General features: G+C 35.0%; 1 protein-coding gene across 1 annotated transcript in view; it reads right to left on the bottom strand.

Moving 5' to 3' along the window:
* Positions 1–10,364: 10,364 nt before the first annotated feature.
* The window catches only part of ITFG1 (integrin alpha FG-GAP repeat containing 1), a 206,946-nt gene continuing 203,506 nt past the window's right edge, over positions 10,365–13,804 (bottom strand). Inside the window, exon 18 of the mRNA XM_010950191.3 lies at positions 10,365–11,819. Coding sequence (XP_010948493.3) covers positions 11,760–11,819 — 60 coding nt within the window. The 3' untranslated portion in view covers positions 10,365–11,759. The remainder of the gene's footprint in view (positions 11,820–13,804) is intronic.

The raw sequence follows: 13,804 nt of genomic DNA, 5'->3' as shown, positions 1-13,804 counted from the left end.
GGTGAGTTGAGGAAATAATAAAAGGGGAGCAATTAGAGCAACCGTAGTAATTCAAAAGTGCACAGCACTCACTCTTCATTTAGCCCAGTAGCTCTTAGTGGCATACCATTTTGATGAAACCTAGGAAGTCCCTTCTCCTCTAGTATGGGAGTGGACTGGGAATGTTCATTTTGTGGCGCCCTTTTAAGACACCTATCTTTTGGATGTACTAGTGTAATTGTAGTGGATTTTCGAAGGAATGTGGTAAAGCACAGATCACAGCTGAGACTACTGTGTGGCCATATGTTAACTAAATCAAAAGGAAAGCAGTTTGCCTCTCTCTCAGCCGGGGAGTTCTGTATTTGAATTATTATTTCCCCGGAAGACTACCCAGTAGCACCCAGTCTGTTCCCAGATTACCTGCCAGTGCCCAGGTGATTGAGGGCTTCCTGCCTCATCTTTTGGGCAGAGGTCAAACTTCTCCAGCTCCTCACAGATCATTCCTGTTGTTTATATTTAGTTTTCTCCGACCAAGTCTCCTGTCACACTTGAACGGTGATGTGTAGCATCGACGTACTTTAAACATGCTGCATTTTATCTCAGTGTTTATGTACCAAAAAGATTTTTGCTATCTTTCTTTCTTGCTGGAGTTTGGGAGCTGTAACATTTTATTAAGTGATAGCCTAGAGGCAGGTTGTTATGTTTAGAGATTGTTATGGACTGAATGTTTGTTTCTCTCAAAATTCACATGTTAACATTCTACCCCTTCCCCCCGCCACTGCCCCAGTGTGACTGTATTTGGAGATGAGGCCTCCACGGTTATATGAAATCATAAGGGTGGGATCCGGACCTTATAGGAATTAGTTTCGTAGAAGAAGAGACAGCAGAGAGCACAAAGCACGTGGAAAAAACCTGGTGAGAAAACAGCAGCCTGCAAGCCAGGAACCAAATTGGCTGGAGCCTGGATCTGGGACTTCCAGCCTTCAGACCCGTGAGGAAATGAATGTTACTTACCCAGTCTATGTTATTTTGTTATGGCAGCCTGAGGAAACGAATACAGAGATATACCATAACTAAGGAAAATATAGGAATTTACACATAACTAGTCTGGTGTACAGAAAATCTATTTGTAGTAAAAAAAATTAGGAGTCTCATTCTGCCTTTCTTACAGTGTGCAGATATGGGTACACTGATGGAGAAATTTAGTGAAAAACAAAATCATATATCTCAGTGTATGAAGATTTTAGTGTTTTAATATAACTGTAGGCTTTTTTAGGGAAAGAAAAGAAAATTTTTAATTTTTTAGTTCATTGAATTAGTCAGCTTGGGCTGTTATAACAAAATACCACAGACTGGATAGCCATCCAGTAAACAGTAAAAATTTATTTGCTCACAGTTCTGGAAGCTTGAAGTCCAAGATTAGGGTGCTGATAGAGGTGGTTTTGGGGGAGACTTCTGTTCCTGGCTTGGAGATTGCAAATTTCTTCTTGTGACTTCAAATGGCCCTTCCTCTGTGCGCCACAAACTCCTCTTGTCTTTTCTTTTTATAAGGACATCAGTCAGATTGCATTAAGGTCCTACTCTTGTGACCTCATTTAACCTTAATTACATCCTTAAAAGTCCTGTCTCCAGATACAATCACATTACGGGTTAGAGCTTCAACAAATGCATTTTGAGGGGACACAGTTCAGTCTATACACTCACGAACCAAAATTATCCCTGTGTTAATGGTATTGAAGCAGGGTTGTCTGCAGGGAGTTAAAACCAGTTCTTTCAGTAACAATGTCATCTAAACTTGTTTCCAAATTTCTGCTTAGCATAATTCCAAAGCAAGAAAATTTTTATGAAATATTACCTACTACCAGTACTTAAGTATTTCAACTTTATCAGGAAAATTTCTGATCATCCAGTTACTTTCATTTGATTGTGAAAAACTAAGAAAGGTCCTGGTTGTAGTTCTTAGAATAACATTGCTAACAGATATGGTGTCTTTTTCTTAAAAGCCCAAATCCTATTTTGAAAGGAGAGCTGTTTATGTTTAAACCTGTTTAGTAAAACTGAAACAAATACAGGTCTATTTGTACAATGATAGGTGTGTAGTAGCATCTTTTCATGGTTTTAGTATTCATTTCCTTAATGGCTGTTGATGTTAAGTATCTTCTCATGAGCTTAGTTGCCATTTATATATCTTCTTTGGTGACGTGTCCAAGTTCTTGACCACTTTTAAATTGGGTTATTTGTTTATGTACTGTTGAGTTCTTACAGTTCTTTATACATTCTGGATTCAAGTCTGTTGTTGAATATGTGATTTGCAAATAATTTCTTTGCATTTGTAGCTTGTCCATTCTTTTGAAAGTGTTTTTGGCAAAAAAAAAATGTTTTAAAATTTACATGATGTCAAATTCGTCGATTTTTTTCCTTTAGTCATTTCTAAGAACTTTTTGCCTTACACAGTTCATGATATTCTCTCATTTTTTTCTAACAGTTTGATAGTCTTATGTTTTACATTTAAGGTTATGATCCATTTTGAGTTAATTATTGTACAAGGTTATGAGGTTTAGGTTAAGTTCTTTTTTTCGTTGCACAGGGATGACCAATTCTTTTAACACTTTTTTTTGAAAAGGCTGTCTTCCACTGAATTACTTTTACACTTTTGTCAAGATCAAATAGCTATATTTGTGTGGGTTTATTTCTGGACTTTCTGTTTTGTTCCATTGGTCTATGTCTTTCTTCCAGTACCACACTATCCTGATTATTATAGCTTTATAAGTCTTAAAATCAGGTAATTTGATTCCTCCAACTTTGGCTTCTTTTTTCAAAATTGTTTTAAAGTACTGGTTCTCTTACTTTTTCATATACATTTACAATAATCTTGTCTATGTCCACAAAAAGTCCTGCTGGGATTTTGATAGGGATGTTGTTAAATCTATAGATCACTTTGGGGAGTACTGACAACTTGACTAGGTTGAATCTTCCAATCCATGAACACAGTGTACTTACATTTAAGTCTTCCTTGATTTCTTTCATAACTACTTTATAGTTTTCAGCATACAGATCTTACACACACTTTGTTATATTTATACATAAGAATTTTATTTTTGGATCTATTTTAAATGATATTTTAAAATTTTCAATTTCCAGTTGCTCATTGCATTTCTATAGGAATATGGTTGATTTTTTTGTGTTGCCCTTCTATCCTGCTGAACCTGCTGAATTCACTTAGTTCTAGGAGGGTTTTGTGTGTATGTGTGTGTGTATGTGTGTGTGTGTGTGTGTGTATAGATTTTCCAGACTATTATGTCACCTACTGATAGGGATGATTTTATTTCTCACTTTCCAATTATAAACCTTTTATTTCGTTTTCTTAACTTACTACTCTACTTAAGGTTTAGCACAATGTTGAGAGCATCAGTGGGAGAGGACATCCTTGCCTTGTACCTAATCTTAAGAGGGAAAGCATTCAGTCTCTCACAATGAAATATGTATTAGCTGTTGTTTTTCTTTTTAACTGATGTTTTTACTAATGCCCTTTACTAGGTTAAGGAAGTTCTATTCACAGTTTGCTTAGTTTTTTAAAAAATTGAATTATAGTTGATTTACAATCTTGTGTTAGTTTTGGGTATATAGCAAAGTGATTTGATTGTACATATACATATATTCTTTTTCAGATTCTTTTCCATTATAGTTTATTGCAAGATGTTGAATATAGTTCCCTGTGCTACACAGTAGATGCTTCTTGTTTATCTATTTTATATATAGTAATGTCTGTATATGTTAATCCTAAACTCCTAATTTAGCCCTTCCCCAGTTTTCTTTTTTAAAATCAGGAGTGAATGTTAGATTTTGTCATATCCTTCTGTGTCTATTGAGAGGATAAGATGGTTTTTCTGATTTAGTAACATGGTAAATTACGTTGCTTTCTTCCCCCCTTCAAATAGTGAACTCGTCTTGCATTCTGGGATGAAACCCACTTGGTGATGCTGTATTATCTTTCTATGTGTTTCTGCACACTATCTGCTAATGCTCTCTAGAGGATTTCTGCATCTATGTTTTAAGGGCTATTGGCCTGTAGTTTTTTGTGTAATGTCTTTTTCTGGTTTTGACATTAGGGAAATATTGACCTTATGAAAAGAATTGTAAGGATTTCTTCCTCTTCTTTTTCTTCCAGATACTGTGTAGAACAGGTATTATTTCTTAGATGTTTGTAAAATTTGTTAGTGAACCCTTCTGTTCCATTGGGTTTTCTTTTGTGGAAGATCTGTTTTTTAATACAAAAACTTAACTTTTAAAAATAGATATGCGGTTTATTGATTTCCGGTTGAGTGTGTTTTGGTAGTTTGTATTGTTTAAGAAATGGATCCATCCATTTTATCTAACTTACTGAATTCATGAGTATAGCTTTGTTCCTAGTATTTTTTTTTTATTATTATGCCATTAATATCTGTGAGGGCGGTAGTGATATGTTCTCTTTTGTTCATTATGTTGGTTATATGTCTGTTCCTTTTTTCTCCTGGTCAGCCTGGTTAGAAGTATATCAATATTATTGATCTTTTCAAAGAACCACCTTTTAATTTCATTGATTTCTGCTGTAGTCATTTTCTTCTATTTTCTGTTTGCTTAGGTTTAATTTGATCTTTGTTTCTAGTTTATTAAGGTGGGAGCTTAGGTTACTGTTTTTTGATTTTTTTCTTTGTTAATATATGCATTTAACACTATACATTTCCCTTTAAGCACTGCTTTCTCTTTCTCCTAAAAATTTTATGTTGTATTTTTATTTTTATTTGGTTAAAAAACTTTAAATTCCTTTGAGACTTCCTTGTTGACTCCATGGTTATTTTAAAGTTAATTAATTTCCAAATATTAGTTCAGTTTTAGTCTGAGGTTTGTTGTACGCTTTCTCCTCTTTTAAATTTGGTGAAGTTTGTTTTATAGCCCAGAGTAAGGTCTATCTCAGTGAATGTTCCATGTACACAAAACGATTCTGCTTTGCTGTTGTTGGAGTGTTTTATAAATACCCATTAGGTTAAGCTGATTGGTAGTGCTTTTCAGGTTATCTCGCTAAGCTTTCTGATTTTTCTGCCTACTTTCTCTATCAGTCACCGTAGAGGATTGTTGACACTTCCAATCTGAATCGTGGTGTGTCTGTTTCTCCATATGCATCTGTTTTTGCTTTATCTATTTAGTTTATACACATAGAGGATTTTTACATCAAGAAGAGTGGAATGATCTTAGTTGCGTCTGCTCTTTTCAGCTGAGGCAGTCCCCAGAGGAGGCTAACAACTGACTACTGAAGGCATTCCCAGAAAGTAGGATAGTAAGTCCTTTCTCTTGAAGGAGGATCTGGACACCACATTATAGCAACTACCAGAGGAGTAGTCAGGGTTTCTGTTTGAATCTGTTTTAGTGATGTTTTCATAGGAATTGGTCAATTTTGTTAAAAACTTTCAAATTTGTTGGTATAAAATTGTATCCTGTTTTTAATATATACATTATCTGTAGTTAGATCTCCTTTTACATTTCTGATATTGATTATTTGTGCCTGTTTTGTTTTTCTTGATAGAGGCTCTTTGGGCAGCCTATAGCTGATAACTGATGAATGTGGGGGTATAAAGGCCCAGCTTTCTTACCCTAACTGAGGACAGGTTAGGAGATAGACGAGGTCATCCCATCTCAAAACTCACTCATTCCACTGAGAATGCATCACAGCTTGCTTTTAGCCTCTGCCATCTTGCTTCCTTCCTTTCTTCTGTACAGGTATTGATCAAAAGCACTCCCTAATCTATTTTATTAGTCTTGTAAAATAACTAATCAGGTGACGTAAAGCTAGGCTGCAAGTCCTCACAGGGGTTGGTTAACTTTAGTTCACCTTTATACTGAGGCATTGGCCCATAAGTATCCTAGCTTAATCCTCAGTATACAATCAGGGTCTCTTGGACACAGTTCAAGTTTTTGAGTTTCTTTTTTTTAAGTAGTTAGTTCTAGCTATTTGTAAAGATTAATGTTTCCTTTTATCCTTTCTTAGAGGCCTTCTAAAGAACAAAAGAAAAATTATTTTTTAAAACATAGAATAAAACTTATTCTTTTGCAATTACCATAGGAATCCACTGGACCCTTGTATAAATCTAAGATCTCTTAATTCATCTTGGTGATCTTATTTTGCCTTTATCTTGAAACATTTTGCTATAGGATTTCTTTGTATGAAAAAGCTTTATCTATGAAGCCAAGATCATTTTACCTTTGATGGTTTAGCAACAACTGCCCTGAGTAGAGATGCGCTTCATAGATTTGTAGGGATACTTAATTTGTGGGTGAATATTTAGGTAAATCTATCCATAATAGGTCCCTACCTTTCCTTATCAAGAGTGGGATGGGTATAGAAAGTGTTTGTAAGTTGTTACCTTTAATCCTGAAGGCTTCCAGGCATGAGAAACTATTTTGAGAATTAAGTTTCTGAAAATACATAGTTTTTTGACTAATAAATGGAGAAATACAAAGGACTAGTCCAGGTAAATTGTGTTAACAACAATGCATTTAAAGTGCTTACAAGTATAGGTATATCTTGGAGATACTGTGGGTTTGGCTTCAGACCACCGCAAAAAAATGAGTATCACAGTAGAGCAAGCTACATAAATTTTTTGGTTTCCCAGTGTATATAAAAGTTATGTTTATACTATATTGTAGTCTATACAATATAGCATTATGCAATAGCATTATGTCCTTTTGAGGACAATGTATATACCTTAAAAATGCAAAACAAAAAGACAGTTACAATAGTAACATACAAAATCACTGATCACATAAAAACTCTCACCAAAGTGGGTATAGAGGGAACATATCTCAACATAATAAAAGCTATTTATGATAAATCTACAGCCAGCATAGTCCTCAATGGTGAAAAACTCAAAACCTTCCCACTAAAATCTGGGAGAAGATAAGGTTGTCCATTCTCACTACTCCTATTCAACATAGTCTTGGAAGTCCTAGCCACAGAAATCAGGCAAGAGAAAGAAATAAAAGTGATCCAAATTGGAAAAGAAGAGGTAAAATTGTCACTATATGCAGATGACATGAAACTATGTATAGAAAACCCTAAAAGCTCCACAAAAAAAGACTAGAGCTGATAAAAGAATTCAGCAAGGTAGCAGGTTACAAGATTAATGTACAAAAATCAGTTGCATTTCTTTACATTAATGATGAATCAACAGGAAAAGAAAGTAAACAATCTTTTTTAAAACAGAACCCAAAGTAATAAAATACCTAGGAATAAATCTAACTGAGGAGGTGAAAGACTTATACATGGTGAATTATAAAACATTGATTAAGGAAATTAAAGAAGACTTAAAAAAATGGAAGATATCCCATGCTCCTGGATTGGAAGAATCATTATTGTTAAAATGGTCACACTGCCCAAGGCAATCTACAGATTTAATGCAATCCCTATCAAATTACCCAGGACATATTTCACAGAACTAGAACAAATCATAATAAAATTTATATGGAATCACAAAAGACTGAGAATTGCCAAAGCATTACTGAAGAAAAAGAAAGAAGCTGGAGGAGTAACTCTCCCAGACCTCAGACAATACTACAGAGCTACAGTAATCAAAACAGCATGGTATTGGTACAAAAATAGACATATGGATCAATGGAACAGAATAGAGAGCCCAGAAATGAACCCATAAACTTTTGGTCAACTAATCTTCAACAAAGGAGGCAAGAACATACAATGGAATAAAGACAGTCTCTTCAGCAAATGGTGCTGGGAAAACTGGATAGCAGCATGTAAATCAATGAAGCTAGAACACTCCCTCACACCATACACAAAAATAAACTCAAAATGGATCAAAGACTTAAATATAAGACAATTCACAATAAATCTCTTAGAAGAAAACATAGGCAAAACATTACCTTACATACATCTCAGCAAACTTCTCCTAGGGCAATCTACCCAAGTAATAGAAATAAAAGCAAAATAAACAAATGGGACCTAATTAAACTTATAAGCTTTTCTGCACAGCAAAGGAAACCATAGCAAAAAAAAAAAAAAAAAAAAAAAAAAAAAAAAGACAACCTATGGAATCAAAGAAAATATTTGCAAAAGATGAAACTGACGAAGGCTTGATCTTCAGAATATATAAACAGCTCTTATGACTTAATAAGAAAAAAACAAACAACCCAATCAATAAATGGGCAAGAAGACCTAAACAAACAATTCTCCAAGGAAGACATATGAATGACCAATAGGCACATGAAAAAAATGCTCAATATCACTAATTATCAGAGAAGTAAAAATCAAAACTACAATGAGGTATCACCTCACACCAGTCAGAATGGCCATCATTCAAAAGTCCACAAGTGATAAATGCTGGAGAGGCTGTGGAGAAAGGGGAACCCTCTTACACTGTTGGCAGGAATGCAGTTTGGTGCAGCCACTGTAGAAAACAGTATGGAGATTCCTCAAAAGACTAAAAATAGACTTACCATATGACCCTGTAGTCCCACTCCTGGGCATATATCCAGAAGGAACCCTAATGTAGAAAGACCCCAATGTTCATAGCAGCACTATTTACAAAGCCAAGACATGGAAACAACCTAAATGTCCATCGACAGATGACTGGATAAAGAAGTTGTGGTATATTTATACAATGTCAGCCATAAAAAATGACAACATAATGCCATTTGCAGCAACATGGATGTCCCTGGAGAATGTCATTCTAAGTAAAGTAAGCCAGAAAGAGAAAGAAAAATACCACATGATATCACTCATTTGTGGAATCTAAAAAAAAAAAAAAAAAAAAAAAGACAAATGACCTTAAATATAAAACTGGAAACAGACTCACAGACATACAATACAAACTTGTGGTTGCCAGAGGGAAGGGGGATCAGAAGGGACAGACTGGGAGTTTGAGATTTGTAGATACTGATAGGTATATATAGAATAGATAAACAAGCTTATACTGTATAACACAGGGAAATATATACAAGATCTTGTAGTAGCTCATGGTGAAAAAGAACATGAAAATGAATACATGTATATTCATGTATGACTGAACAATTGTGATCTACACTGGAAATTGATACAACATTGTAAACTGACTAAAACTCAATAAAATAAAAAAAAATCACTGATCACGTATCACCATAACAAATACAATAATTTAAAAATTTGAAATATTCTGAGAATTACCAAAATGTGACACAGAGACATCAAGTGAGCAAATGCTGTTGGAAAAATGGTGCCAATAGACTTGCTCAATGCAAGTTGCCACAAGCCTTCAATTTGTAAAAAAAAAAACAAACAGTATTTGTGAAATGCAACAGAGTGAAGCACAGTAAGATGAGGTATGTCTGTACTGTAATTTTTATCTTCAAAATTATTATTAAAGTCTTAATTACTCCCCCTAATTCCCAAAAGGAGGAGGATTACAGAAGTACAGGTGGGTGGAAGAGAGTCAGAAAATGTTACTGTTTTTCACTGCAATGGGAAATGGGAGGAAAAAAAGAACCAGCACTGATCAAGTACCTCTATGTACATATTGCCATTTAAGACTCAAAATAGTCTTTTGGGGTAGGTATCCCTTACTACCCTTGTTTTACAGATGAAGAAACCAAAGCTCAAAGAGGTAAAGCAGCCGACTAAAAGTCACAAAATGGGAGAGTTAGGCTCTGAATCCCAGTTAGTCTGACCTCAGAGTCTTGTGCTCTTTCCACTAAATTAATTTAAGGGTCTTTATACAGTTGGCTCTTGAACAATGTGGGGGTTAGGGATGCCGACCTTCTGTACAGTTGAAAATCTGAGTATAACTTCACTGTTGGCCCTCTGTATCTGAGATTCCAGATTGGTTGTGGATTCAACCAATCATGCAGTACTGTAATACATATTTATTGAAAAAACCCACTTAAAAGTGGACTTGCACAGTTCAAACCCATTTTGTTCAAGGCTCAACTGTATTCGATTCTCAACGTTGTGACACATTTTTCACCTGCTGCCCCTTAATAAATGACACTGATGCGGCACTGAAGGTTAGTATCAAGGTACAGAAACACAGCTTAGTCACTGATTGTATTTTTAATTGTCATTAACATTTTATTTGCCTGTAATGCTACTCCTCATAGACCCTGACTACAAATGAGTTTTAAAATTCGTGCTGCCTCAGTTGATAGATACTAAGTCTAACTGTCTTTAGGGAGAGTGTGGAATGGTGCCTGATACGGTGTTGTGGGTTGATAAATGTTCAGTGAATTTAACTGGGTACTGTAGTCAGAAGATGCCTATCTTGTCCTGAGAGGCAGGTCACTTTACCTCTTTCCAGGTAAGTGAGTTAGACCTCATATCCTCTAAGGCTCATCATGCTCCAAAGTAATTATTTACACACTCATCAAAATACTTTGTTTCAATACAGAATGTTTATTAAGAAGACATATTAACATGCTTAGATACACAAAGTACACCATTTGTACACATGCCATTCTCAGTGAACTGTGAAGGAAAAAATAACATGAAGAAGGAAATCAGTTGTTTTCAGATAAATTTTTGTTTTATAGCCATCACATGTCTATTACATATTAGAAAATTATTAACACTGATACAGTTTTTTCCCAATCTTACATGTAAGTCCTAAAGTAACTTTTTGGCGAAGTGAAGTTCAAAAAATTTGCACTGAAGTCTGAATGTAAATTATGGACTCTTAAAAGCTTTTGAGAATAGAAATGTGATTGAAGATTTGCATTCTCAGATACTATCTACAGCAGTTTCCTTTCAAGAAATCAAATGCTCTTCATTATCACATGATAAAGATCAGTGTTCAAATGAAAATTATTAGGGCACATCAATTCTTGGAGGGTATATTGATACATTTTTTTAGTTAATATAAGCAAATAATAAATCTTTTTTTTTAAATAAATCTTTATATAGGGTGGCAACCATCAAGAATTTAGATTTTCCAAAGACTGTGATTTCCTTATACCTGAAAATAAAATTCTATCAAGTCTATACATTTTGATAATTAACTGTAGAAGTCTGTAAAAAGATTAAAAAATAGTAGTAATGGTCACTGACACTTACTGAACACTTACCCTGTGCCAGGCACCAAGCTAGGTACTTTCCATACATCACTCCATTTAATGTATACAGTAACTCAAGAAAGTAGTAACATTAGCCCTGTTTATAAATAAGAAAACTGAGGCTTACAAAGGTTAAGTAATTAGCCAAGGTCAAACAGCTAGTAAGTGGTGTAACCAGGAGTTTAAGGCAAGTCTGACTGTGATTCCAAAGCCAGAGTACCAAATCACTACATTGTACGCCAGCAGTGAGGGGCCCCTCACCTGCTATGATGAAGGTGAAGAGTTAACAACTTTATCTGTGATACATTCACAAAGCTATAATTTGCATTAGAATAAGAAGCAAGACCAATTCAAGTGGACCACAAAAAACCCTGTTCATTTAAGTATTTTTATTTACACATGTCTTTTCCATCATCAGTATTCTAATAAGATTATAAATACGTAAAACACCTGAGTACATGCAACACATTCCACAAAGGAACAAAAATGTACAGCACAATTGAAAAAAGAACCCAAATTATTATATACAAAGTGCTTTAAAAAAAAGACCTTGTAACACATTCAGACCATATTTATTTGAATACTTTCCAATAATTATCAAGGGATGCAACATTTATAAATAATATTTGAAATCCCCTATTTTCTTCTATAAGCCAAGTTTAGTATTTCAATTAATCAAGTGAATAGATGCTCCATTATGCAATATTAAAGGCAAGTCACATAGCATCAAAGTGAAATCGATGGGCTTCTTGTCGCTTTTCTCTATCATCTGCTTTCTGAAAAAGAATTTTAGACTAGTTTATAAGCAATAGGAAAATGTCAAGAAAAGACTTTCTGAAATACAAAATGGTAAATTAAAAGCAATTAGTAGATAAAAGGTATGATTTTTTTGTGCAATAATCTTATGAAATATTTTTTAGTTTACAGTAGCTATTTTATAATTAATGATCCACTAAATTGAATTTAGAAAACCAACAAGAAATGTTTCTTAAATGCTTAGTTTGCTATTTATTATTTATTTGAAAGCGGGAGTAAACAGATTTTTCTAAGAATGGAATCAACTATTACATTTTCCCCATTCTTAACACTGATGTAAATAAGGGAATCTGAACTAACCAAGTACATTAATTATTTTGCGGTTAACCTATTGATTTTGCATAAATTTATTGACCCTCTGCTCTCAGCAAAGTACTGTGCTTGAAATTTTGAGGGATTAAAAAAACCCTCAGTTTTGTATCTTGTTCTCAAGGAATTTACTAAAGCCTAGAACGAAAAAAGCCAAACATACCAAATAACTGTATTTCGGGATTAAAAGTGAAAAATGTTACCAATATTCTGAGAGAGGTTAGTTTTAGGTTGGCACGAGGAGAGGAAAAACTCTGAGGAGACAGTACTTAGAGGAATGGAAGGGAGGGACACTGGCGATGCGATGGGGGAAGAACAGGAGCAGTCATGGAGGGCTGGCAGGAGCACGGCATGAGAGGCTGGAGAGGTGTACGCGGTGGAGCGGCATGCAAGCGCCACGAAGGCTAGGCTCAGGGCTTGACACAGTTTCGGCAGGGGTAGTCACTAGAGGTTCCTGAGCAGAAGAGTGACATGATTAGGACTAACTTAACGACAATAGCAATCTGGCAGCACTGTGACCAATGGAGTGAAAGGGGAGAGGATGGAATCTGGGAGGGCAGGCGGGAGATAAAAAGGAGCTGAACTAAGTCAAAGCACTGGTATGAGGAATTCAGAAGTGGAGCCAGCTGCAGAGATTCTATGGGGGCAGAATCAGTAGGGCCACTGATTAAATCCTGTAGTAAGAAGGAAGACAGAGACAGCTTTAGAAAACTGGTTTTAAGTTGCCTGTAAGTGATCTAGGTAGAGATGTCGTGGCGACAGCTGGAAATGGGGGGAGACCTTTAGAGAGAGATGAGGGCTGGGCATATCTGAGCTCACGCCCTGGTTTTAGATGAGACTGGCAGGGAAAGTGTATATAGAAGAGGGCCTGGGGTGGGCCCTATCAGAAGGAGCAGCCTGCATAGGTGAACGAGAAGTGGTCAGAGGCAGGAGAAGAAACACAACCACAAAGGAGGCAGTATACAAATATGTATTTTAATCCATATTTGTATTTAATTTCAGTTTTTGGCCACTGCATCATTATTATTGTAAGCCCACAATGTTTACATTGTAAGCAGATCTCCTGTGAAATTAATAAAATTAATTTCCTTCATAGGTCTAGAGCTATGTAATATTTCAGACTGTATTCTGACACTTCTGGACAAAAGAACATATAGGGTCACCTTTGATCTTACCTCTTAGGTTGCAATCTTAAAATTAACTGAATATGTAACTCTGTTATAATTTTTATATGAAAGGAGTGATTTTTTCTTGAGAAACAAACCTATGAACATTTATCAGAACAAGTAACATGTTCTCTTTTACAAAAGCTAAAAAAGCTAACAGCTAAAATAAAACCAATTTTAGTTAACAAAAAAATGAGTATCATGGGCATGACAATCCAAACAGAATAGGTGCCCCCCGAAATATACTTCTGTGACACAAAGAAGCTCTTTTTGAAGAACATCATTGGGACCTGCTAGTTATGTACTGAATATACATTCATACACAAAGAGAAATTAGTTTTTTTAATTTATATCTAAACTGCTAATAAATTTATGTATAGCCTTTCTTATTCTCAAAAACATTATATGACAGACTACATCTTTGGAGTTTTAAAAAATTAAAGTGTTATACTGAAGACCAGAAATCAGCT

This window comes from Camelus bactrianus, chromosome 9, assembly GCF_048773025.1.
Source record: "Camelus bactrianus isolate YW-2024 breed Bactrian camel chromosome 9, ASM4877302v1, whole genome shotgun sequence".
NCBI classification, from domain to species: domain Eukaryota; kingdom Metazoa; phylum Chordata; class Mammalia; order Artiodactyla; family Camelidae; genus Camelus; species Camelus bactrianus.
The sequence above is the reverse complement of the archived record's forward strand: the minus strand, read 5'-3'. Positions and strand labels throughout refer to the sequence as shown.